We start from the raw sequence: 27,702 nt of genomic DNA on the forward strand, positions 1-27,702 counted from the left end.
CCAGAAAAATAGGGCATCCTTCACTTAATACTCCAGGGAAAGATGGGAGGCAAAGGAGGTCCAGGCAGAAGGAGGACATCATGGCTTCAAAATCTAAGGGACTGGTTTGGGCAAAACTCAGCAGCATTTTTTCATGTGGATGGTGACAAAAATAGGATTGCCAACATGATCGCCCATGTCTCATGATGGATATGGCAGAAGGAGGAAGAGGAGGAGAAGGAAGAAGAAGAAGAAGAAGAAGAAGAAGAAGAAGAAGAAGAAGAAGAAGAAGAAGAAGAAGAAGAAGAAGAAGAAGAAGAAGAAGAAGAAGAAGAAGAAGAAGAAGAAGAAGAAGAAGAAGAAAGAAGAAAGAAGAAGAAGAAGAATCCAAAGAATCCAATGTGAATTCCGACGCTTTTTGTATTTGCCGCGATCTTTTTACTGCAGTCAAATGTTCGATTTTTCATTGGCTGTTTGCAACACAGAAGGCACGTAAAGATGGCTTCTGCCACGCTCTGAACCCGGAAATCCCTTCCCCCGGCAATGAGATGCGTCCATCTCCTTGTTGTTATTGTTGTTCTTTAGCGGATCCGCCTCTCTCCTCGCGGATAGCCAATAGTATAAAAGACAGAGGCCCTCCGCCCAGTCACATTAAGCAGCTGCTGGTTGCAAGAGCTGGCCGACGGACCTGCGATCTCCTTGCGTCACAGCGTGGGGAGGGGATGGCGAACGCTGAGCGTGGAACCCTGGTCTTTCACGAAGTCCACTCGTCTGACGTCCAGGACCTGCTGGGCAGTCCAGTAAGTTCCGTCCTGCACGCCTGCTGCCTTCCTGCCCTCTTCCTTAAAGGAGCTGCCTCCCTCCGAGAGGCGTCCTCCAGTCTGCGGGGTAGTAGAATAGCCCCTTCGGCTTCACCCGCCCCACGTCCATGGGCTGCGGCGGTTTAGTGCAGCTGGAGGGCGCCAGGTGGCGGACGCCGACTGATGGGGGTTTGCTGAGCGTTTGGTAAGCGAGGAGTAAGCTTCGTCCTGGAGAGAGAAGCGGCTACCGAATAGCTTTTGTGCTCGGGAAACGTTGCGTTACTTAAGTCGGCTCTTCTCCCGTCCCCGTGAGGAGCGAATGACCCATTTTCGATAGTTGCTTCAACAGCAGGCAACTTTTTCGCTGCCCCCATCCCCCGCGTTATAATAAACTCTTTCCTAAGACTTTCCAAGTTGGCAATTTCGATTTTAATGCGAAGCCAATAGAATCTCTCCTTCGATTAAATCTCTCCTTCGATTAAATGTGTGATATTGAGATAAATGCTATCTATGTATGCTTACTGCATATATTCGTCGATTTTGGTGCTTTTATCTCCATGTACGTAAGCACATAAATGCAGCGTTAACGTAGCAACCCCTTGTGTTTTCGTAGTTTTATTAATACTACGGTTAATCCCGGGGATAACCTACTAACTAGATATATTGCACTGTAGCAAGTAGGCCAGTTAAGATGGTGACTTTCCGGTAGATCCCATGATAGGCAATTTCCTGTTCCAAGGATTTTCAAGATGGTAGTTATCCCATGGTGCTTGTCTGGAATGTTTGTGAAGTTGTTATGTAGCCAAAATACTCTTATTTCAGATATACCACTTTTAAGTTCCTGTAAGGGTAAGGAACTTTCAGATATTCCAGAATATTTTTTTCTTTCAAAACTGTTCTATAAGTAATATAACATCCTGGTGTTTATGGGTCATGCCCTACAATAAAGCTGGATAGAATTTTAAAGCAGAGCTGTCCTGCTGTGGCTATGTGGGGAGAAGTAATTTCAATAATCTAGACCAATGACCAATTATTTTTGATAACTCTGGATACCTTTTGTAGACCTGCTTTTCTGTTGATAGTCCTAACAGTTATAAAAGTATGCCTAAAGAATACTTGCTTTTCTACCTCAAAATGGTGAGAAACCACATTTTCACTTCATAGGTATTTTTCTCAGAGCAATGCCATTCTGAGGAGCTACCAAAAAGGAATATGCATGCCTTACATACAAATGCATTGTAAACAATTATAGGTAGATTAATGAAGAAACAAATATAGAAACATGTGTTGTACTAAGAACAATGTAACATGTACATTCTGGTCATGGGCTGGGAAGCATTACAAACCGCAAATATGATTGTATTTACAACACACTTAGAAATATGCAAAATTTGAATGTTCCCAGTCTTGTTTGTATTATCCATTATCTTCAGCTATTCCTCCATTGTGGATAATGCCAAATCTTTTTGATTTGTGCATACAATAATCTTGTAGCTCTAAAAAAAAAGTTCCATAACTTTGCTCTTCCATTTCAAATTTCAATAGAGGTATATGTTTTTGCAATTATATATTCATATTTGTACACATTTCTGTTTCAGTCTTAGAATGTTCAAAACTATAAATTATTTTGTCTGTTTTAAATATAATTGTAACTAATATTTCTATTATCTAGAGATATTTAATTGAATCTAATTGAAAATTATATCCACCTCTCAGATAATTTTTTAAATTATATTTTACATTTCCCTTTACAAAATTTTAGTATCTCACAATAAGTTAGCCTTTATGTTTGCCTAGTATTTCTTGTTTATAAAAAAATCTTGGGGAGAGAATCATAAGGGTGTTTCAAAAATCCAATTTGGATTTTTATCCATTCCATATTCTCAATATAGCATGACTAACATAATGATTAATCCATATTAACCTTGACTTTATATACATGATTCTGGGTATTTTAATCTTGGTGTATCTGGTTAGGTGAACCTGACCTAACAAAGTACAGAACTGTGCAACTGACTTAACCAAAACACATAGTGTATCCATGAACATCAATTAGCAGTCAGAAGACATGAAGCCGCTTAATTTCATCATTGTTTTCTTATCTTTCTCATATGCAAACAAGCACAGTTTATGAGAATATTCAGAAGAATGGGAAGAGGAAGAGAAAAACCCAGGCGGTCCTAACCCCAGGTTTTTGGTTCTCTGAATTGTATAAAAATATTGTGACTACTCGGTTTCTCACAAAAAGAAGTTAAGTTTGGAACAACTACATTGTTTTTAATTGATGTTTTCATTTTATTTCCACAGATTCGTAGAATGGATCCCCAGGTAAATTTCAGTGTGACCTTCCAAGGTAACACCTTGAACTTCCTTGTATCATCTAAAACCACATGGGCTGATGTGGAAGCCATGGTGAGTTGGGTCTTTGCTAATTGAAATTCACTGATCAATAACAGTTTTAAATTACCCTTTACTGTCTTCACATCACTTACTGTTTTAAGTTTTCACAAACATCTGGCTTTTTCAGCAGGCCGTAGAACAGGATAGTCTCTGAACCTATTTTTGGACATATGTTTCAGATGGCCATCCATTTTCCCAGTGTGACTGTTAATAAGCTTTAATTATTTGTTATTGATTTCTATCTTTGTTGTTTAATTCTAAAATGTATTTAGAATTCCTATTGTAATTGAAGTGGTAAACCAACAATTAATACAATTTGAGAGGATTATTTCTGTAAAATGTTGTGTATTAGTCATTCCTCCAATGATTTCAGCTTTCTTCCCATCCTTTGATTAGCAAATTGGACAGATTTTATTAATACAATTGCATTAAAGTCCCCACTCTTCCTTAATTCCATAAAATGGAAAAGATTGAAGGCAATTTCGCTGTTGCATAGCTGACATGTCTATAGTATCCCAGCTATGCAGTAGTCAAACTAGTATAACTTTAACATTTTTTACAGCTTCAACCTTCTCCCTCAATTTATGCAGACCTGTATAAGTGCAAGATTAGTGACTAGGAACAACAACATTCTACTAATCAAAACTAGACAATGATCTAATAATTGGCATAGGCTACCAGATGATAATTAAAAATATATCTGCACTCCCAATAGTGTTCTCTTCATTTTTTTATGTTCTGTGTAAGTGAACAGTTCTTGCTCAAGTTATTTGTTCACTGACCAATCCGTGCTTCATAGCAGAAATGGATGGGGTTGAATTACAGTCTGTTCAGGATCAAACAAGATAATTTCTTGTACCTACAAGTTGCTTTTTATATGCTTGCAGAAAGCAGATCTGAGATGTTTTTGGACCAGCACTTACTATAAAAAAATTGAATATTCCAATCAAGATTAAATGTAAATTTAGAGCAGCTGTAAACAGTATTTAAAAATAGGCATAAACTTGCATATTTTTGCTGCAAGTGGTTTAATTCAATATTGACATAAGGTTGCTTTGCCCTTTGGAAATCTTTAACTTGCTAGTTTACGTGTACAATCATTTTTTTCACAAAAATACTATTTTTTTACTGGAAGAATCTCCTGTACTAGATATTAAGAATTTTAGTTTTATTCTCAAGTTCCCCAGAATTTATTGAATGCTATGAGTCTGTGAGAAGAAATCATTTACTTGATTTATTTTAGTAGGTCTGCGATGTGATTGAAAACTCAAGTCTATTGTGTAAGGAAGGTGAAACTAAGATTGCCAAAGTCACCTTTTGATTAATGGACAAGATAGGTATATGCAAAATATTTTAAACAGCTTATAGATTTATTCTCTGGGATGCAAAGATTTGATTCTTTTAAGTACAAAAAATATATAGATTGGATTTGACCAATTCTACTCTAAGAGGAGTAGAATTGCTCTTGGCTTCATTTACACTTTTGAAATATCAATAAAAAGGATAAATCATTGTTGCCTGTTTTTCCATCATCATGGAGATGAGCCATTTCACTAAGGTTAATTTCTGTTGTAGGTGAAAGTCTCATTTGAACTGAATAATATCCAGATCAAATACCTAGATGAGGACCATGATGAGGTACTGCACTTTTATCTTCCTATGAAGGCTTCATTTTAAAAATGAAAACTGTAATATTGTACTTTTGAAAGAATAGAACACTAAAAAGAACTTCATATATTTTTTTATAAAGAAGCTTTTTTTCTCCTTGCAAAATAGTTTCCAGTCAATATTTGGTCTGTATTGTGTAATAGCTAGTTTCACAGATTATCTAATTTTTCTGACATCTCTCCTGAGGCTTGCTTACCACTTCAGGATTCAAAAGATATTTTTTTAAAATAATAATCAGATAGTCTTTGACTTATGATCATAATTAATCCCAGATTTTTTTTATAAATTATAGTAATTAAGCAAGACATCCAAGTAACTGCCTCAATTATCATAATCCTAGCTCTATTAAGTATTAAGTGACCATGCAGGAGTGCTTCAAGGGGTGATGAAGGCCTTGGGAATCCTGGCACCTACCATCATATGGAAATATGTGGGTCAAAAAGCTGTAGCTGGCTAAGCCCAGGTACTTCCTCCCTTTCCCCTGCCACTCTTGAGAGGCCTGGGCTGCCCCATTCTACAGCCATATTTGGAAGCCTCAGCTTGTTAGGCCTACCAATGGACAGAAGCCTGCCATGGCCAGAAGACCTCAGCCAGCTAGGCACACCAACACATAAGCCACCTCTTTGCTCTTGCCATTTCTGAGATGTGTGAACCTTTTTCCTGTCCCATCATGCCTGGATCTACTTACCTTTCCGGTAAGGAGTGACAGAGAATCTGTAGTCATAAGTATGTGATCCCTGCAGTCCGGGTTTTTATAATGTGACTGGCAGTGCTGCAATGGTTAGAACGTTGGGCAGGAGCTGTAAGTCCCTTTTTTCAGTGCCACCATAATTTTGAAGGCTCACTGAATGAACAATTGTAAGTCAAGGGTTAACGAGTTACGCCTTTATAGCAGAAATAAGGACACTTCTTGAATCCTGCCCCCCCTTTCCCCAATAACAATTCTTTAAAAATATTTTCTCTTGAAATTATTAAAAAAACAATAACTTATGTCTAAAAGAAGAAAAATGTACATACATTTTGCTCCAAATTTGTCCACTCTTGAGAAATAGGTATGACAGAAAATATTTTTGTCTGAGGAGGAGTGGTTTATTCTTTAGTTGTACAGGAGGCTTCCTCCTGATATGAGTTATATTACAATTTCCAAAATTCCCACCCAACATGGAACTCTGGCTGTGGCATCCAGAGAATATCAAGTTGGAATAGGCTGGTAGGCTCTGTGATGTACCTATACTAGTCTGCTTCAAAATGATAACCCATAACAGTGAGATGGCAGCATATTTGGGCTGAGGCAGAGAAAGTGACTACATTTGAATATGGTGTAACCAGCAATATTTGTTGAAATAACTTTCTATAGTTTTAAATTGCATAGCCTTGTTGATTTTACTTCGAACTATGTAGTTTCTTAGTAGGAAAGCAGGATGGGGAGAAGATCTGTTTAATAAAGAAATACATGTCTGTAATAACTATAATGTCAGAAGCTAATCTACTGTTCTGCAATGACTCACATGAAAAATCCTGCTATGAATATTATAGCAATTAAAACCTTTCATAATTTGGTTTTTTTCCCTACAGGTATCCATCAACACTGCAGGTAAGTTGTCTTTGGTTGACTCATAAAATCGGTTGAGTTCTGCTTTGGTAGTGTGAATAAAGGCAGCGATCGAAATAAGGGACACATAGAAGTGCTTAATAGTACTAAGAAGTATACTTTTGTAAACTACAAAACATGCCTTGTTTTCCCTCTGTAAAAACTGTATGCAGCAATTATCTAGTTAACAAGCATATGCCTATTTCTGCATTAGAATGAGGCTTTGTATCTGCAGCTTCTTTAGTAGTCTTTTAAGGAGGAGGCTGAACCTAATGAGGTCTTCAGCTCTTTATTCATTCACTTCCTATTATGTAAAGTTTATTAAGTTCAATGCTAACTTAAATTTAAATAGAATTCCATTACATTTGAAGAGATGAAATTAATGACATGGATTTGTACACCATAATAAAACTAGCAAGTCCTGCAGGGTGTATTAAACTTCAAATTGGACTTGGAGATGGGGGATGAAATCTGTATCAAGAAATAAGAAGGAATTACCAAAGCAGTAAAATTATATTGGGCCCAAATGTAATTAAAATATAATAATTTATTTACAAATGCAATTTTGGACATGATAGTGTTAATATTAACCACGGTTTGTTTCTCTCTTTAGAGGAATATCAAGAGGCTGTTAAGGTAATGGATTAGACTAGCTTTGGAGGCTTATTTTTATAGTAGTACGAATCAAGTCTTTTAGATTTCATGATGTGTCTGAGATTTTATTATTCTATTTTATCTCAACCAATAGAATCCTTTAAACTAGTCCGTTCTAGTCCAGTTCCAAGATACTGAAGTTCTTTTTAGTCAATACTGTTTATCTATTTTGTCGTAAAGAGTTATTCTCCGGACAAGAGCAAATTACTCCTCTATTACCTTCCTCTTGAGTTGGGTCAGAATACATATAACAGATTCAGTTTTTATGTTACTTTCTCCACATTCTTATGGTTATTCTGTTAGTTTCTATATTAGATTTAAGCACCTAGTCTTTTTTGTTTTGCAACATTTCTGATTTTTAATAAAAGTCATGGTTGTCTCCTTGTAACTTACTCTGTGTGAAAGATTATTGTTACTATTTCCATTCTCAACAGTTTGATTCTTAACTTTAGATTTAGAGAGTTTAGATTCTCTCTTCTGGTCTAAATCCTGGATGATGGATATCTGTCTGGTCATCAAGGGTACTAACTATCTTGTCACAGATAGAGAATTAACAGGAGGAATTTTGGCAAAACCACTTAGTATCCCAGTTGCTGGTTATGAGGAGACTATTAAGGAAATTTCTAGGAAATTAAAAGCAAAGTGAATATAGAAATAATGACATAAGAGGAAAATGATTTTATCTTTTTCGGCCTTAGAAATTAGGAAAATCTCCATATATGTTGAGTTTGAAAAGATCCATTACTGATGCAACATCCATCTGGCTTGATCAGTAATCAATTTTGCTAATTTAAAAAAATCCTTTTTCAGCTTTTCCTATCTTTTATATTTTATATCTAAGACATATAAATTCCACTGTAAAAGTACCTTCTAGCATTTTCCCATTTTGCTTAAGTGTTTATGGTCTTGTCCTGAGAAAACTATGACCTTAGTGCAGACCATCGGCTTTCCTTCTTCCAGGTACATCAACCTGTCACAATGTTATTTTTTTAAAATTTCAATTCTCAATAAATGTGTAACTTTAGAAAGGATTATTAGGATTATTTTTTAAATGGCATATAGTTCATTAGAATGACTATGTCCATGTACAAGTGACTTTATTGAAAGGGTTTTTTTACCCCCAGATTGCAATGAAAGAAGGCAGTCGGCTCCAGATGAATGTCTATGAATTAAGAGTTCCTTCAGGCATGTCTTCAGGACTGGTATTTGGGAGATCTGAGGAACCGTTTGTTCCAGAAGTTAAAAAGAAGGCTCCAATTGCTCAAACACTGATAAAAGACAAAGATACTAAAAGAAAGAATAAAAGAATACAGGTAGAAGTAAAAAAGATGTGTTTTCTGTCATCTGAAACTATCCTGTCAACTATCCATTAACACCACGTTTTTTCTTTTTGAGTCTATCTAAACTTGCAAAGGTTACGATTTTAATTTCATTACATTGTGTGGCAACGCTCCATTCTGTTTTAACCAACCTTTTATCTTTAGATTCAAATTTTAAGATCTAAGATGAATTATGTATATATTAGTTGTTATGTATATATCTTCCTGAGATATATACAGGCTTAGGGATAATGTATTGAGCTTAAATCCATGGGGGGAGATAATTATTGATAATTATCTCAATTTTTTTCTAATTATACAAAAATAGAAAAACACACAGGTAATATTCAAGGTCTTTAGTGTATTAATGTTGATGAAATGTTGTGGTTCTCTATTATTCAAAATTGACTTTCCCCTGTCCTAAAGTTAGTCTCTAATGCCTTAATTTCTCCCACATTTTATTGCTAATCTTTCTTCTTGTTACTTTTTACAATTTATTTCATTTCTTTAAAACCCCTACAAAATATTCAGAGGGGAATGTAGGTATTGAATGGACTCTATGCTTTTTTTTCTGAAGAGTAAATATTTTCCCGGTTTTTGGAGTACGTAATCATTCTCCACCTTTCAGACTTGTTTGAAAGAGATTTGTTTCTTGCAAAGTATTAATGGAATTCACTGCTTCTCCTTGCTTCCCCCTGAATATATCATATATTTTGCTATAAATATTAAAGTAGTAAAAAGCTGAAGAAATCATAAGCTATTTTCTAAAACCACAAGCAAAATTTATTATCAAAATATTCAGATACATTTAATTAACCAGTTAGTAATCCACTATATGTATTCAAAGATATAATACTGTTTAAATAATGCTGTGTTAAATAATGCTAAAAGATCCTCAGATTTTTATGAATTTGACCAGTGTTCTTGGCTATTAGAAGTAATAGGAGAGGTTTTACTTTGGGCTTTTAAGATTTTGGCCTGACTGAACATATCTGCAAACTTCCAAGCACCTCCTTGAATACCAAAGTCCAGGTTACATTCTGTTCTGCCAGAACAATGACATTGTTTCTGTTCCTGGCCTTATTTTTAAATAAAAATACCAAACAAACAAACAATATGGCAAAGTCTGAAGAGTGCCTTTATTTATTCGCTTAGTGTTGCCAAGTCCAATATGAATAGTACAAGGAAGTTGTATGTTAAGTTTTGCTGCTATGATTTTTTTTAATCTCTCTAGAGTGAGCGCCTTCTCAGTGAGGTCCCTCCTGAGTGGTTTACAAGCTACTTGGAAAAGGTGAATGTGGTTTCTTTTCTATTTGTCTTGTTATGCAAGAGGCCTTCAGAAAAGGCATTGGAGGTAGGTGTGTGATTCAAACAGAATTGGAGAATAATATCTCTTTCTTTAAAGATAAAGAAAATGATATTATTCATCATGGATAGAGCTTCACACACAAATTGATATTTGATCCAAATTGGCTAAACCCCAATTTTTTAGTTGATTTAAGAGGGCAGTTTTGCCAGCTTAGTGTAGTGTGGTCAGGAGGTAGGAAAAATCAATGCATTCATCTCTCATGGTTAGTATAACTGAAGGCGTGTAAGGAGGGTTTCCCATTACACACCAAATTATTAAAGTGTATGTTGTATGCAGTACTATTTTTCTTTAAACCAACTTACTGCCTGTCCATTCTAATGGAGTGCATGCATCAATTCTTGGAATGGAGATCAGAGCAAGAAACGAAAATCCAATAGAAATTTGCTCAGGATCCTTTTCTTTCTCTCTGCCTTTTCTTTTGCAGTTCCGGGAGCAAGTTGTTCAAGACACTGTTAAAATGCTGGAACAGAAGTTGAATGACAAGCTGCTTCTTACCAACCAGCTTCCAAAGTCCATGAACACTTCAAGACACCAAACTCCTGCAAGTTCCTTGGTGCAAGGCAATTCCTATGACTGGTTGCTTTCCTGTAATAATTGTCAAAAGCCCATAGTGGGGATTCGCTACCAGTGCAGGTAGGACACAGGCCAGGGGATTAAAATGCAAATGTCCATGGTTTTCCAGGAGGTTAGAAATCGGTATTCTGAGGTTTTCTAGTGACTGTTGTTTGTGATGTATATAAGCGATTTAAACAAAAATGGCCTAATCATTATGTAGCTAAAGTGGAAACATGGGATTTCTCCATAGTGAGGGGGGAGGAGTATCCAGGATGGGTTGACCTTATCCTCCAGCTGATTGGACTGAGTCAGATAAGCTCTTTGGGCACGCCCCTGGCCCACCAGGCACCGCCCAGGTATCGACTCAGTCCTCAACTGGACGGTTTGCCATCCTGGAGCTCCAGGAAGATTGAAAAAATTTGAAGAGAAGAAGAAAAGAAGAATCACCGCCAGTGTGCTAATAGCTCCCAGAGCGGAAGAGAAAAAGATTGCCAAAAGACCCCTTGTGGTGGCAAGCTGCCCAGGCATCTGAGTGAGACAAGTATCACTCAGAAAAGAATTTCAGCCGGGCAAGCAGGAACACAGGGCGCAAGCCTTCCATAGGCAAGCCCTGCCGCGTGGGATCCACGGAGCGTCCAAACGCTGGGGAGCGCGATCGTCAGAAGAGGACAGCGCAGGATCCCCGCCCAGGAGGTGAGCCCGCCGCTGGAAGCTCTGCTAGGCGCTGGAGCGCTCCGCTGCTCCCCACCGGGTTGAGCAGCAAACTGCGGCTTCCCAAACGCTGTGGAGTGCCCGCGCCATCGCCCATGTGGCTCACCTCATCGGAGGGAGTCCACGGGCAGAGCCAATCCCCTAGCACCAGAGAGAGGCAGAGGGGAAAGAAGAGAGCGGCGGGGGAGGCGCGCGGCAGCTCCTTGGAGCACAAGGTGCTTCAGGGAACTTTTTAAAAACCGCGCCTTTCGTCTCTTGGCACGGGCGCCATCTTGAAGCCGGCAGGGACAACGTGGTCCAAGATGGCGCCCAGCAACCAGGAAGAGACCGGCAGGAGTCTAGCACCTGCAGCGCTGGACAGCAGCCCCGCCAGAAGCGCAGAGGAACAGCCAGGGTTAGTGACCACCGCAAGGGCTGCCCGGGGGGGGGGGGGGAGGAAAGGCTAAGGAGAAGAGAAGACACCTTTCCTCCAGGGCAGAGCTGGAAGAGGGTGGTCACAAGCCTGCCAAAGCCTCCAAGTATGAGACAAGAAGGCACAAGAGGCTGGAGCAGCTCTACAAGAAGGCAAGTGGGCACAAATCCACCCCAGGCCTGGGGCAGAAGGGGAAGGCCCCTGGAGCCCCCTCCTCAAGCGGAGCCACAGGGGAGGAACCCCCATTGCAAGCTAGTATCCCAATTGACACATCAGGTCTTTGGTGTCTCATCAGGGGTGGCATTCTCCTCCACATACAGCCTCCCTGGGCCCAGCCCTGCCCACAGGACTTCCACCGCTGGGTTCCCCTCCTGCACAGGTGGGCATGGCGCCCAGCCAACAACTCCCATCAGGGGTCCCCAACTTCCAGGACCTAATGATGCGGGCGTTCCAGCAATGCATGACAGCGGCTTTTCAGCAGCCACAAGCGCAGCCCCAGGTGGTGCCAGCCTCCAGGGCACCTGAAGACCTGGTGGACCAGGAGAATGACATCTCCAGCTCCTCAATCTCATTGCAGGAGGACAGCGACCTGGATTGAGAGGAGGGGGAAGTTAGGGAGGATAAACTCTCCGAGGACGAAGTATGCCCCCTCCTAAGCCGGCCTTCACTGGGTTGTTCCAGCCTTCATTGTACAAATCGCTTCTGTTCAAGGCCAAGGCCGCAGCCAAGCTTGGAAACAGAACGGCAGAAGCTTCACCTCAGCTTCAGGGGTTCTCGGCAGAGACCGTCTTTGATGAGAAGGCCATTGAGACCGACACAGTGCCAACCCCAAGGCCTTCCTGGAGTCAATCAAGCGCCAGTGGGCGGCCCCAACAGCGGGGCCTATGCCCACATTCACAGATAAGATCTTTTTCAATGTGGATAAGGACATGGGTGGGGTGCTGTCTCAGCCCTCCATCGATGAGCCGGTATGGGCACTGCACACCCCAACTAACCTCCCAGGAGAACCAGAAGAGGCTCTGAAGTTGGAGGACAGGAAGGTGGATCTCACCCTCCAAAAGAGGCATCAAGCAGCAGCCTGGGAAGTGAAGGCGGCCAACACCGCCTCCTTCAACCGGACTTCCTTACTTTGGCTGCAGGAGCTGCAGCAGCGGATCCCCGTAACTGAGATTAGAGCGCACCAGGACATCAACAAACTGGTGGCAACTATCCAGTTTTCGGCGGACGCCACCTTGTCTGCAGCCAAGTTCACCTCCAGAGCGATCGCTTCTACTGTCGCATCCTGCAGATTGCTGTGGCTGAGACAGTGGCAGGCCGAGGTACGACACAAGTGGCGCCTGGCATCGGCTCCCTTCACAGGAGATACCCTTTTCGGGACAGCCCTGGACCCGTACCTTGTAGAAAACAAGGATAAGCGGAAGGTGCTTCCCACGGTTGCAAAGAAAGGTCAGTTCAGAGCGGCGCCTTACCCCAGACGGTCATACTACCGGGGACAGGACTTTGGGACTTCCTTCCGTGGTCAGGACTCTTTCAGGGGACCGGAGGCAGGCAGTACCAGGGGGGCTTCGCTGCCAGGCAAAGGTACCCAGATAGGCCACAGAAAGGCAAACAACAGAAGCGGCCCTTTCGAGGTGACGGAGGAGGAGGCGGGGGGGCGCTCCTTCCGCAAACACTAAGTCCAGACCAGATTCACCTTACATTGGGGGGCGCTTAGCGTACCTCGCGGAGCGCTGGGACCGCTCTTCCTCTGATAGGTGGGTACAACACACCATCAGACATGGGCTGGCTCTGGAGTTCCCTTCCAGCCCCCCAGGGTTCTTCCGGATATGCCCGGTTTCCAATAACCCGGCCAGGAGGCTGTTGATGCAAGAGGCCATACAGCACCTGCTGGATATCCGAGCCATCCAGCCAGTGCCCCTAGAACAGCAGAATCAGGGGTATTACTCAATCCTGTTCGTAATTCCCAAGGCTTCAGGGGGCTGGAGGGCTATTCTGGACCTGAAGCGGTTGAACTGCTTCATCCGCTACAGGAGGTTCAAAATGCATTCGCTCAACTCCATCCTGGAGGGGATTAGGCAGAGAGACCTCCTCACTTCCATAGACCTCACAGAGGCCTACCTACACATTCCAATCCTGCGGGGGCACCGAAGGTACCTTAGGTTCTGTTATCTAGGGCAACATTTCCCAATACCGAGCCTTGCCCTTTGGGTTGTCATCCGCCCCCTGGGTGTTCACCAAGGTAATGGCTGCCCTGGCAGCTCATCTGATTCAGGTCCCGGTCAGGATCCAATGTTACCTGGATGCCCTGCTGATACAGTCATCCTCCTTTGAGGGGGCTCTAAGGGACCTAGATACCACCATGGCAGTACTGAGGGACCATGGGTTCTCTGTAAACCTGGCCAAGAGCCATCTTCACCCCCCCACTAAGCTAATCCACCTAGGGGCAGACAAGGGGGAACCAAATCAGGGGCCCTTATGCGAGAGGCCAAGAGACTGGGCGATGGGCCGAGTGGAATGTGCTATCCCTAACGGCAGAGCATATAGCGGGGGTGGACAACAACAGAGCTGACTGGCTCAGCAGAGCAGAAGTAGACCACTCAGAGTGGAGACTTCAGCCATCTTCAGGGAGGTGATGAATCGGTTCGGTCACTTGGAGGTCGACCTATTCGCCACACACCTCATCACCCAACTACCGAGGTTCTACTCCAGGTACTGAATACACGGGGCAGAGGGGGCGGACGCCCTCCACTGCCCGTGGCCCAGGGGGCTTCTATATGCATACCCACCCTTGCCCCTGATCCCCAGAGTAATTCAGAAAATTCTTCGGGAGGGGGCAAAGGTGGTACTGATTGCCCCTTACTGGCCCAGGAGGCCATGGTTTGCAGACCTCCAATCGCTCTCGGTGGGAAGAGCATGGAGAACCCCCCCAGGAGAGAATATCCCTCAGTCAGGGATCCCTGGAGCACCCGGAACCCCAATGGCTCCAGTTGACCGCGTGGCGGTTGAGCGGAGCATCCTAAGAGAGGAAAACCTCTCCCCCAGGATAATACAGACTATCCAGGCCACCCAAAGACCCACCATGGAGCGCATATATGGCGCAACATGGCGGGCCTTTTCCACATGGTGTAACTCCCGCAGGCAGGACCCGGTGAGAGCCACTGTTCCTATAGTGCTGGAGTTTCTCCAGGCAGGCCTGGACAGGGGGCTGGCCCCCAACACTATTAGGAGACAAGTCTCGGCCATCTCCTCAGTGCTTATGTGCGGCAGAACCCAGACACTTACTCAGCACCCATTGGTCAGGCAGTTCCTGAAGGGAGCGTCCAACCTCAAACCACCTACAGTACATAGGTACCCCTCCTGGGACTTACACAAAGTGTTGGAAGCTCTAACGGGGGAGCCGTTTGAGCCATTGCGAACAGTGTCACTAAAGTTTCTAACCCTTAAGGTGGCGTTCCTGGTGGCCATTACATCCGCCAGACAGATATCAGAACTGCAGGCCCTGTCCGTCAGGGAGGACCTCTGCATCTTTCATCAGGATAGAGTGGTGTTGCGGTTGGACCCCTCCTTCATACCTAAGGTATGTTCGTGCTTTCACAGGGCACAGGAGCTGGTTTTGCCCAATTTCTGCCCGGACCCTTCTCATCCTCTAGAAAGGAAATGGCACACATTAGACGTAAGAAGGGCTCTGAGGATCTACCTCAGAAGAACCCGGCAGAATAGAAGGTCTGAGGCCCTGTTTGTTTCATTCCAACTGGGGTCTCTGGGCAGGAAGGTGACCTCCACCACCATAGGCAGGTGGTTGAGAACCTGCATAGCTACGGCCTACCAGTCTCAGGACATTCAGCCACTGAGCCCCATCACAGCACACTCCACAAGAAGTGCGGCCACCACTGCGGCCTGGGCTACCCAGGCATCATGGACAGAGATATGTAGGGCAGCCACTTGGTCTTCCCCCTCACCTTTCGTAAGGAACTACAAGTTAGACACCTTTGCCTCAGCGGAGGCTTCATTCGGGTGCAGGGTCTTACAGATGGTACATAGGGCAGGGGACACCCCCCACCAGGCTTAGTTGGCCAGTGCCCTCAATATGTGACGCTCCCTAGGGACACGCGAGCTTTGGTACATCCCATCCTGGATACTCCTCCCCCCTCACTATGGAGAAACGGTGTTGGTACTTACCTGATACGCCTCTTCTCATAGTGGGGGGAGGAGTATCCAGACCCCCCCTGACATGGTTATGTAACGTGTTTGTTGAATGTTGCACTGGTATGTTAAGTTATTCTTCAATAAAAGGTTTGAAACCATACTAAAGTCTGGACTGGAGTCGGATAGAGTTCTTCGATAACTGGGCGGTGCCTGGTGGGCCAGGGGCGTGTCCCAAGAGCTTATCTGACTCAGTCCAATCAGCTGGAAGATAAGGTCAACCCATCCTGGATACTCCTCCCCCCACTATGAGAAGAGGCGTATCAGGTAAGTACCAACGCCCTATCTCATGGAATCAAAGGTAAAGTTAGTGATATTACTTGAATAATTGGGAGAGGATCATCACTGATTTTCACATTCTTCCTCTTAAAATTTCTGCTTTTAAAAAATATATACTCCACTACACAGGTAGAGTTCCATTTTCCTTCTTTAGCAAAAACAAAAAAAGAAAAATTGGGCAATAAATATTGCATGATGCTATATTGGCAAAAGGAGCTGTTTTCATTTTTATTTGTAATTTATTTACTGAAACTAATGCTGCTCTAATCACATATACGTTGAGCAGTTTATATTTCGTTAATACAGAAAATAGCTTAGGACACAATATGAAACTCAATTTGTTTACTGCAGCTGCATTTCATCAGGAACTACCAGAATTTACTCTACCCTAAAGGCTCTCTAAAAAGAAAAGAAAAAAGTTTTAAACCCTCTCAGGAATATTAGCCATTCTAACCTTTCTTCCCATTCTTATTTCTTATTACTTCCCTGTTTTGGCAAGAAGGTTTGCTTACAGGAGTTTTCTAAGGGATAATTTATTTGCTGCCCCTCTTATTGATAAAGCAACTCTGGGTGATTTACAGACAATAAAAATATAGATACAAAACTAATTAAAATTTAAAACACTATATAAAAATTTAGAAACAAGGAGACAGGTAGCACAGGGATTATATTCTTTTACCTCATCAGTCTTCTCCAGTGGTGCATGTTCCCACAAGGCCTCAAACCAACTGGCAAAACCAGGTTTCTATAAACCTCCAGAAGGGCAGAAGTGTGGTAGCTGAATGGGCTGAGGCCATCGCGGAAAAGGTTCTTTTCCTTGATTGTGCCAGCTGGAATATATGTCCGCACAAATGTTCTGCAGATAAAAGTAACCCCTCCCTATTCAGTTTTTCAATCAACATTTGAGAAAAATAAATCTAAGGTTTTGTTTTCCTTACAGAAGCTTCACTGGTTCATAATTCTGCTTTTATATTTCCCCCTAAGATTTCATCCAAATATATTGTACTTATAAATACACTAATATATCTCAATATACCAGCACAGCTGGGAAAGTATTTTAGCAAATGACTTAAACAGCTAATAGAGGAAACAGATCAGTAATTCACCACATCACCTTTCTTATTTCCCCAGTGTTTGCCCAACCTATAACATCTGTGAATTGTGTGAAGCAGGGTTATATTTCCATGACCCTAACCATGTCTTTCTAAAACTGCGGAGGCCCACTTGGCATATTTCCGACACACAGAGTCTTGGACAGCTATCATCATCTCTTGTCACTTCAGAGCAAGTCAGGTGAGCAACCAACTTCCTTGCTTCCATTGTGAGTCCCCTTGAATTGTTTATATTTAGAGTGCTCATGATAATGAATTTAACATACAGTGAAAGAAGCTCATGGAGGAATCAAAAATATAGCTAAGTTCATATCAACATGGGAAATTGAGTTTGTCTCCATGCCTTTCTTTCGCCTCTTGTAGATGGTTGTAGATGCCCTACTGAAATGGACAAAGACCAGAATTTCTGATAGGATAGGGCTTTGTTTTGGGGGTAGCAGAGATGCTGTATTTGTTTTGCTTTGTTTTATTAAGACTAGAAAAAAAGCTTGTAGATTCCTTAAATGACTTACTGCTGAAAAGTTGGCAACCAATAATAGTATTTGGATGTCATGAAAAGGATGCTTGTTTATTGCTAGTGGCCCTCTAACCATGGATTGTCCGGCTAACTTAGGAGACATCCAGCTCCACATATTTTTTCAATAGAGGAGAAGCATAATTAATATCTTATTTCTAATTGTTCAGATTCCAGAAGCAGCTGGATAAGAATTTCTTGAAAGCAGAGAAGCAGCGTTTACGAGGAGAAAAGAAGCAGCGTAAAGTTGAAGCACGGAAACTCAAGAAGCAACTTAAATTGCATCAGAGGTTTAATCTATGGAACTCAGTTCATGCTCTTGACCACCCTGGTTTGGCAGCTGCAAAATCTGAGAGGCTACAATCCAGTACACTTCTGTAAGCAAGCCTGGACCTGGGTTATGTTTGGAAAGCTCATTCTGCACATTCTGTGTTGGCTTTTAGTGGACTGTTAGCTCCTTTTCTAGCCAGTTCATGATTTGTGCATTTCTAGTATTTTCGGTATCTTTAACTTCCTACATCTCTAAAAAATATAGTTTTAAAAGACTATAAGATAAATTGTGATTCATTAGGTCATCATTTCAGAGATACTTCCTTATTAGAGAAACAGAATGGCCAAGACCAAAAACTCTGGAAGTGGAAATGGTTTCCTGCTGGCTTTACCATGACTAATCACATTCCAGCAGCCAATGGTGGGGATCAGTCTACCCAGCCTCTATAGTGAACCAAAATAAAACACAAAGGGCAGAGGATAACTTTATCCTTTTGGATATCACAACGGGTCTCAGATTTTGGTTAGCCAGTTGTACCTGGTTCAAAAATGGTTGCCCCACGATAGTCTGTTTTGTCCAGTTAAAGGTTGCAGTAGTATGTAAATTCATAATCCCGGATACATTTTAGATCAGCTTCCTAGGTAGGTAGCTATGTTGGACTATTGTTCCTAGAATACCTACTGAGAATGGCTAATGAGCCTGCAGATTTGAAATTTTACTGATTTGCCTCTGGTTTCCTCCGTTTTACAGTTCTCTGCAGCGATGTCCAGTTGTCTCCACACTGAGTGCAGCCTTTGTAGATGAGAATTTACCAGATGGAAGTCACCTTCCACCAAAGATTATCTTCATGAAGCATTGGCGTATGAGGAACACAGGCAATATGGCATGGAGCTCAGATACCAAGGTGTTTTTCAATATTTAATTTGTAAAGATACACGCTAAAGTCTAGCTTTGGCACTGAGCCTGCTCCTTTTGCTCATCTCCTTTAGTTCTTTCTGTATCAATATTGGGACGGTACTTTATAAGATGCATTAGTACTTTGTTGCATGTTTTGGGCTGAGTCGTGCTAATATTTTGTTTTCTACTATTCCAATAAATAATAGCTCTCAGGAATATAACTTGCTTATTTATACAAAGGTTTATTTTAAACTCCCAACAACCCGCTTTGGAGTTTTGGCTATACTGTTAAAAGCAGAAGCTATGGTTCTGTGCTGCTCTGGTTGCTAAGTAAATGGGCACTGAAGGATTCGTTTTAATGAATCAGAGATGCTCAAATCTCAGAACTGTATACATTCAGTGAATTGTGATTTGTCTCTTAAGTGTTATTAGTCTGTTTCATTATCACTTGTCCCCAAAATTATCTAATAACTTTCTCTCTGCAGCCAGATTCTTGAGAGGTGAGCTTCTATGTCATAGTCCCAGATACTTAAATATAGGATTCTGATGTCTTCTTCACAGTAATTTTTCTTTGTGTTGCGAAGTGCCTGAAAACCACAGAAGCTCAACTCAGAATGGAAGTTTGAGTCTCCGTTTACCAACATTTACTTAATGAAAGACTTTTTGGACATAAGGCTTAAAAACATTCATTTATGACCAGTATGAGAAACTTGCATGCTTTTGTGTTACAATAAAATAACTTCCCCTTCTCTTCACATTTCAGCTAAAATTCATGTGGGGAAACATAACGCTGATGTCTTCTGAAAAAAAAGATGTGATTGTGCCTTCCCTACTTCCTGGGGAAGAGGGTTTTGTCTCAGTGGAGTTTGAAGCCCCAGCAACAGAAGGAACCTATACATCCCACTGGAGGTTATCACATAAAGGGGAACAATTTGGACCGCGGATCTGGTGCAGTATTGTGGTTGACTCCTCTTCTTCCACAATTTCCAATCTTTCTGACCATGGCAGATTGATGCCTAGCTATTGCCAGAATAGTAGGTCTCTTTATAAAGAAGAGGTAAGGCCCTCATGTACCTGGGTCTATTTAAGACACTGGTTTTCTCCTCTCAATATTTTTTCTCCACCTCTCACATTTTGTAATTTTAATATATCTCTGCCTTCTCTCTCTCCCCCTCTCCCTCCCTCCCTCCTCCCCCCCCCTCTCTTTTGCCTTACAACTGTATTGTGTCTACTCACTAGCCCCTCTTCTTTAATGTGCATATTCTCTCCTGATTCAAATAATTTAAATTCCTAGAATCAATCAACTAATTATCCTATGGACTGTTAGTTAATTTGTTTTAACAATTTGAACTCCTGCTGTTTTCAGGTATAACTGAGAAAAAGATCTTGATCAGATACCATATAAAGCCTGCTGATCAATCTACATGGATTGAAAATTATGAGACTTGTCATCCAAATTTACAGGACTGTTACAAATTTTGCCAGCATCAATGTATTAGTCTGCACGAAATAGTTTCCCAAGCAAAAATAGGATCCTGAAAAAATCCTAGTCTATTTATCCTATTAACTTCATTCTAAACTAATTGCAAGTGGCTGTTTCATCTATTTCTCAGCTCAATAATATAAGGGATATATTATCTTTTTAGGAAAGATAATATTTAACTTCTGAATGAGCAGAACAATGGGAAAAAGTATACCAATATTGCTTATTTTTTTAGAAAATACAAAGATGTATTGAAGAATTAAACTTTGCAAGTTTATTTTACATTTTTGTTTAGCTAAAAAAGAATTAAACAAAATAGAATTCCAGATTCTCTATACCAAATATTTTAAATAGATTCAGTCTTTTTTATATAATATAGAATACAAAATGAAAATGTAGAGATCAAGGTAGTATGGAAGATATTCTGCAGTATAAACAATACAAGGAAGTGCCTGAATAAAATAGTTTGCCTCAATATCATCCTGGAGCATCCTTCATTATTAATTCTTTTCTCCATAGGAAAGAGCTTCAGAATTTAAGGGGGAAGTAAGTTTGGCCAACCGGGTTGCATCATCAAAGATGAAAAAAATCCTCAGTGCTAGAGAGTTTTACATCCCATCACTTGATCTTCTCACAGCCCAGGTGAAATGTCCGGTACAGACCAAAATTCAAAATGGGTTCAGATAAAAAATTTCATTCCATAAGTTTTCTCTGTCATTAAATTGTTCTTTTTTCTTCCCATTAGGATTTGCTCTCCTTTGAATTGCTGGATATTAACATAGTGCAAGAATTGGAACAGGTCCCTCATAATACTCCTGTTGGTAAGTTGTGGCAAATACATTCTCATCCTGCTTTCCCAATATAGTATGTCTAATTGGCATTATTGGATACCTGCCAAGGCCCATACTTTTTCATTAGGGAATTCTCTGCCAGCTCCTGGAATCTTCTGAATTTGCTGCTGCTTCTTGCAATTACTGGGTTTTGCCTGCTCTGTTAAGCAAGCAATGTTCTATTTGCTTATTGTGAAAGATTCTGAGGTTTCTCATGGTATGGAACTATAATAAGATTTTAATTTGTACGGCTTAGTCCCCTCCTTATTAGTTTCCTCAAGGTAAATATAGTTGGATCAGCATCTGCTACCTTTGATACTCTAGTCTAGACCAACATATTAGGATGTATTTATCACATTATGCCTGACTGTAAATGACGGTTGAGCTGAACAGGATAAATTTGTGAATTTTTCAGTATGATCTATGATGCTCAGCTAATATGTGGCGATACATTTCTCTCAACTATTGGAAATCTTTATTTCTTTCTATTTGGTTCCAGGTATGTTTAGTCCTTACCTGATTACCAATTCATCACTTTTCTTTTCTACAGATGGGGCAATGGAAAGAATCTATAAAAATAGTTTCAGAAATACAAAAGGGGGGTATGGTTTTTCCTTGTGGTATTATCCTTATCTTGCCTTTTCAGATTCCATACAAGGTCCAAGCCCATACAAAATCCATGAGTGCACTTCTCTGCCAAAAACAACTGTCTTAGGTCAGAAACAAGAAGAGAATGAGAGAATCACATATAAATTACTGTCTGGTAAGCAATGACAAATACTGCGATGGCTCTAAAAATTCCCTGTTCTTTCACTGGGTTTCCTTATCAAGTAAAAGCCAGAAGTCTCAACTAAAAACTGAATGACCAACCATTTTAATTGGCTTTATCATTAACGATCTATTTTGCTAAAAAGCTGCTCTTAAGAATTTGGAAAATTTACCAGATAGTTTTAGTGATATTGACAAATGATTGCAAGGTAGTATGCACTTAGTCAAAGCTGCATTATAGACCAAGATAATCTAAACTGCTTTCAACAGATTTATCTAGTTTTGTATTTTATATCTTCAGCTTTTTTTCTTATAATATAACTCCAGCTGCAAGATACCCTTCATCCCTTGATAGCCGAAATATACTTAGCTCAACATAAGTCTTTCTTACTAGGCCTATGTTCAAATATTATAAAATCTAAATTTTGTAGACTTAGAAATTTAAGTATTTCTATTTTTTGTGTACAAAGTTTAATATTCAGGTTCTGAAATCTCCAAATCGGGCTCTTGATGTTTTGTAAAAACACTGTTCTTGCAACCCTGTAACTTGAATGGTATCACGCCTCCTCTTGATGTATCTCACTGCTTGAAGTAATTGCATTCATTAGGTAAAATGAATTAGATAAAAATGACGACCAGAGATTAAATGCAAACTCAGTATCTATGATAGCTTTCTCTATTCTGAAATTTTTGGTAAATACTGCCAAGAATATTTAATCTCATCCTACAGATGCTCAAGTCAGCAAAGGGAAGGCTGAAAATTCAGGAAACCAAGAAGAAGGAGAGGAAGACATGAGTGGAACCCAGTTTGTATGTGAAACAGTCATTCGCTCTCTCACCTTAGATGCTGCACCTGACCATCAGCCCCCACAAAAAAAGTCTTTTCACAGTGAGTGCTTTCAAATGCCTTTGTTAAAAAATCTACCATATTCAGAAAATACCTCCAGCATCATTATTTCCTCTTTTTTGTTATTGTTGATTTAGATTCTCTGCAAACACTATCCGATATGGCCCATTGCAGCACAGAGAACAATGATTCCATTAACCCTGTTTCTGTATCAGAGGAATTACAGGATATAATACCAACTTCTGAATTTGGTAAGACTTGAATTTGGTAAGCCTTTGCTTTTCTGAAGAGTTAATGAATGTAAGTAACATCTCTGCTTAATGAAGAAGTTCCCAAATTGGATCAGATGAACAGAGTTAACATAATAATGAGATTTACTGTTAAAGATTTCACTAAATTACTCATAATTTATGAGAGTTTGATGTAGTAATTAAGGCATCAGGCTGGAATGAGTCATAAACTCAATTTAGGTATGAAGCCAGCTGGTGACCTTGGGCCACTTTCTTTCAGCCATTAAAAGGAACAATAGCAAACCACTTCTGAAAAACTTTGCTAAGAAAACAAGGGATTAGTTCAGGCAGTGAACAGAAGTCAAAAGGTGACTTGATGGCACACACCCCACACACATTTTTGTTCCTCTCCAAGATACATATTTGAAATGCATGTGCCTGAGAACTTCCTATGATTTGGATGGTGGGGAATATGTTTTTAGTTTATGAGGGTTGTGACTTGGGTATACCTACAAGACAGAATGATGAAGGCATTGTGGAAAGGACTGCAATGCTGACATTTATACTGAAACACTATTCCCTGTCTTCTAGAAAACCTCTCAGTGCAAGATGGTGAAGAATCAAATAGAGAAGCTGACAATGATTCTCAGGATGAATTCAGCAGTCAGGCATCTTCTCTTTCTGAAGATTTTATCATTGTTCTTCCAGAATGTTTTGATACTAGTCGTCCTCTGGGCGAGTCAATGTACAGTTCAGCACTCTCTCAGTCAAATTTAGAAAATGTTACCATGGCTCCAGCAAATCCCGAAGAAATCCACACATCACTGAAGAGCACCAGTGATACGTTGAATACATCTCAGATCCTTGATGAAGTGCCACTGACCCCTCAGAGTGGGGAACCACGGCTAATAAGGTATATACCAAATAAACCAAGAATAATCTAGAACCTTAAGATTTCAGTAATTTCTATAATTATAAGTAGTCTCCCAAAGAGAAGTGTTGATTTCTGAGTGTACATACCAAGCCAAAATGTACAAACAATTGCAAATGAAGAAGCCATTTGGAATTTTACTATATTATAATAGATATAATAAAACAGAAGTACCTGAATGTGTAACAATGTGTACCCCCCAATTTTCATTCTTTGGAGCTTTTGGTACACTATTATGAATATTTGTTTGTTTTTCTCTAATAGATTTCGGGCTCTTTCTGAGAGTTCCCAAGAAGCAACTTTTCCCACTAGAGAGGAAGCCCTATTGGTTCCTGTCCAAATGAGAGAAGGTATTGTATTGCAATGTTCTACATGATAGATGGTAAGCAGGAGTTTCTAACTGCTGCTCTCCAGAGATTTGTGTATATTTGAAGTATACATATATACATATTGTTTTTATTAAGTAAATCAGTAAATTTTACAAATTTAGTTTGTAGGAATAGTCTCTGTTCCTTCTGGAGCACAAAGATGGATTATTTTCTCTTTTTTTCTGTTCTTGCTCTCATGTACTTTTATTTCCACTTTCTTGTAGAATTACAGAGATATGAGTCTGAGGTTTCATCTCCAGAAAATATAAATAACCCATCAATGTATCCTGAATCATCTAGGTAAAAAAAAAATATCAAACAGATTTCATCATGATGTGAATAACAATTTTTTGTGAGATTTTTGATGTGTCAGTTAGGCTTTTGTTTCTTCCTTTTTCAGAAATGTTGATTTAATCTTACAGTTGATCAAATCAATTGAGGCTTTAAAAAAACCCTGCACTACTGAAGTAGCAAGCCACCACTCAGTCAAAAGAAACTAGAGTAGACAAATGGTTTTAAGAGAACAATCTTAAGAGATTGTTAAGAGAACTCACTATCACCCACTACTCTTTGCATGCAGAAAATGTTAATTTTAGTTTTTGGCATGTTCACTGAAGATAATGGGTCATAAGATTGGAAACTATTCATAATTGGAGTAGGTTATACTGTGCTGGGTGGATCAGTAATCTGATATGGAAAATGCCTCTTCCCTTTATTTGTATGTTTTAAACTCCAATTTGATTTGCAGACATAGCCCGGGAAATAGCCTTGCTGGTGGCCTGGTGAAAGGGGCCTTATCAGTGGCTGCCTCAGCTTACAAGGCATTGTTTGTTGGGCAAGCCCCCATGGATCAGGTAAATAGATCATCTTGTCACCTTATGAGTCCCAGGAAAGATACCTTTTCTATAGCTGCCTCTGCTCTTTGGAACAACCCCCACCCCCACCCCCCAAAAATCCCTGATGCATTAGATGCCATTTGAATGAGAATCAAATGATTGTTTTGGTTGTTTTATTATGTGCTTGGTCACTTTTTATATATTTGGTTACTGTTGTATGATGGGTTTTTTCTTTTTAATTATTTGTGCTGCATGCTGCCAAATCATATTGTTTAAGTCTTTGGCCTTATACATTTTAAAAATAAATATGGAAAAGCAAGGACAGGAGTGTGTACATTTTATAGTTTCACAATTAATCCTTAAAGATGAGGATACAGCAACCTAAAAAACAGGTTGCTAGTTTTATGAATGCAAAGATAAGCTTGAGAACTGGGTGATATAGTAAATTATTACAAATAAGGAAAATAATGCTGAGTACAGTAGGGATTATTCCAATTTAAATTTTACTGAGATGATTGTAGCATCTGAGGTGTACATAAATGTTTGCTTTATGCATCTTTGCATTTATGTGTTTGTTTCCTCTTTATATTGATATTTCTGTACTTTTTATCCTTCCAGGCTGTTTCTGTAACCAGTGAAAATCAAACGGCTTCATTTCTGACTCACCTATATGAAATGGGCTTCTGTGACAGACACCTTAATCTCCATCTGTTGCAGAAACATAAATGTGACATGAATCTTGTTGTCACCGAATTGCTGAAGCTGAATCAGGGTGATTGGTATGGGAACCCATACTGAACCTTTTTCACTTATGCATTAAAAAACGTAATAGCAACTGGCACCAGCAGCTTCTAGCTCCCTTCTGTCCTAAGCAGAGCCAAGATGGCTTCACTTTTATTTTTCAGTACATTATAATTCCTACCATCTCTATTATCCTACAGCTCAGGCATTAGAGTATTTTTTTATTTTAAAATGTTTTTCCCCAAACTGGTGAATACCAGATTATAAATAGGAGAAAAGAAGTGATTATGCTCCAGAAGTAAAAGTGGAGTTAGCAGCCAACGTAGGCTGTTCTCTAATTTACTTCTCTTCTGGTTAAGCAATACTTTTATCCCATATTTAATGTTGTGTGTTTTGCAAGATACTGACGTTATCTGAAAACTATGTCCTTCTCATTAGGAAGATTCCATGAAAACCCCACAATTCCATAATTTTCTGGTTATTTCCTTGTTAGAAGCAGAACAATTGGTAATGTGAATAAAAATACTAAAGGTGTAGCTGTTTGTACTGCATAATTCTTTATAGAGACAAAATATTGATAGTGACTGCTCAAGCTGTATGAAGGGTAGATGATCAAGACAAATCTGAGTGTTTAAAGAATTATTTTTCTAGACTTTTACCAGCCAGCAGTGTTTGATAGGAATAAATACTGCTTTCACAAGCAGTATTCCTGATTTCTCTACCTAGGTGTTAGACCAGTTTGAAGTCCTTAAAAAAGCAATATTTTAACAAATCTTCAGCTTAATTACATAGTGATAGATTAATTAAATACCTGATAGAAATTTTTGCCTAATATGTAAAAGAAAGAAAAAGACAAAAAATATGAATGAATGATATTTAAGGAAAATAACTTCCTATGTCTCCATTAATCAAAATAGAGGAATCAAGAATCTGGGGGAATTTCTGCCCATACCCAAAAATAAATACTGTAAGGATTTGATCCTAAACAGTTTATACTTTTTGATTTGACTCTCAGGTGTTTCTTTGATTTTTTTTCATATAGGATAAAAAGAATGTCTTTTCATAAAGCATGGCAACAGTAATGGGATGTACACATGTATAGCTTTTCTGTGATTTTGGTAGGAAAATAGTTAATGATTGCAAGAGTTTGAAATGAGAAAGGTTTCCTAACGAGGCAGATTGAGGAGCTGAGGACAAGCTGCTTGTGCTATGTAATGCTTATTTAATATGTATGCAAACTGAATATTGGAAGAGTTTAGATTTGCAACTTCTCTTGGGCTGATGGGGAAAACCTTTAAATTACTAGGTAGATCTTCATATTTTTTCAATTACTTTACTTTGAATTACTTCAATCAACTAACCTCTTGTTGGCCCTGATGAAGAGAGCTTTCTTCTTATGTTTCATAAAATGTGACATTTTCTTCTATTGGCTTTGTATGTTTTATAAGAAGTTGCATGATTGATAATTTAAACAATACTGATATTAAGATATTGTTTATTGCTTAGATTAAGCACCATGGTCTTTGAGTTGAAAAATAAATATTAAAAATGCACATTAGGTTTGCTTTTGTGAAAATTTGTTCTTTCATCTTTAAAATTATTGGTAAAACCATATGGATTGCAAAAAAAACTTCTAATAAAAGCAAATGTATTTCCATATAAAATACGTCTTCATGCTGGCATAGCAACACTTATACAGTAAGGTACATTTATTATTCTTTATACCAGTTGTGTAGGTCCAAAGATTCCCTGAGCATGTGAAAGACCTTTCTCTTTAGAGATGTTGACACCAATTACCTATTGTCATGTGTATAACTGTTATGCAGATAGTGAAATACTGAGTGTGGGCTGCAGAGTGGTTATTTTAGAAAGAAACTGTCACATTCAAAATGGTGTGTGTGTGTGTTCAGCTGTGTATGTTTTATTTAGAAAGC

At 39.9% G+C, this 27,702-nt stretch overlaps 1 protein-coding gene across 2 annotated transcripts; it reads left to right on the plus strand.

The window, feature by feature from the left end:
• Positions 1–588: 588 nt before the first annotated feature.
• NBR1 (NBR1 autophagy cargo receptor) lies at positions 589–27,326 on the plus strand. Of its 2 annotated transcripts, none has more exons than XM_081971026.1 (22): positions 589–779; positions 3,087–3,191; positions 4,755–4,817; positions 6,423–6,441; positions 7,052–7,074; positions 8,217–8,405; positions 9,646–9,702; positions 10,205–10,413; positions 17,072–17,233; positions 17,737–17,943; positions 18,588–18,741; positions 19,498–19,791; positions 20,737–20,859; positions 20,963–21,038; positions 21,694–21,810; positions 22,546–22,704; positions 22,800–22,913; positions 23,484–23,805; positions 24,088–24,173; positions 24,416–24,491; positions 24,940–25,045; positions 25,646–27,326. In XM_081971026.1, exons 1-22 carry the CDS (start codon positions 702–704, stop codon positions 25,823–25,825), a joined length of 2,919 nt encoding a protein of 972 aa, XP_081827152.1. In that variant the 5' UTR covers positions 589–701; the 3' UTR covers positions 25,826–27,326. The 2 variants fall into 2 exon arrangements, with proteins under 2 accessions (XP_081827152.1, XP_081827153.1); XM_081971027.1 differs by lacking the exon at positions 589–779 and adding an exon at positions 801–984.
• The last annotated feature ends 376 nt before the right edge of the window (positions 27,327–27,702 follow it).

Source organism: Natrix helvetica (genome assembly GCF_964273705.1).
Source record: "Natrix helvetica genome assembly, chromosome: Z".
NCBI classification, from domain to species: domain Eukaryota; kingdom Metazoa; phylum Chordata; class Lepidosauria; order Squamata; family Natricidae; genus Natrix; species Natrix helvetica.

Coding starts and splice junctions, on each gene's coding strand:
- NBR1 (XM_081971026.1), top strand. CDS start 702: ATGGCGAACGCTGAGCGTGGAACCCTGGTCTTTCACGAAGTCCACTCG. Junction 7,075..8,216: donor AATATCAAGAGGCTGTTAAG/GTAATGGATTAG, acceptor TTTTACCCCCAG/ATTGCAATGAAAGAAGGCAG. Junction 18,742..19,497: donor CATGGAGCTCAGATACCAAG/GTGTTTTTCAAT, acceptor TTCACATTTCAG/CTAAAATTCATGTGGGGAAA.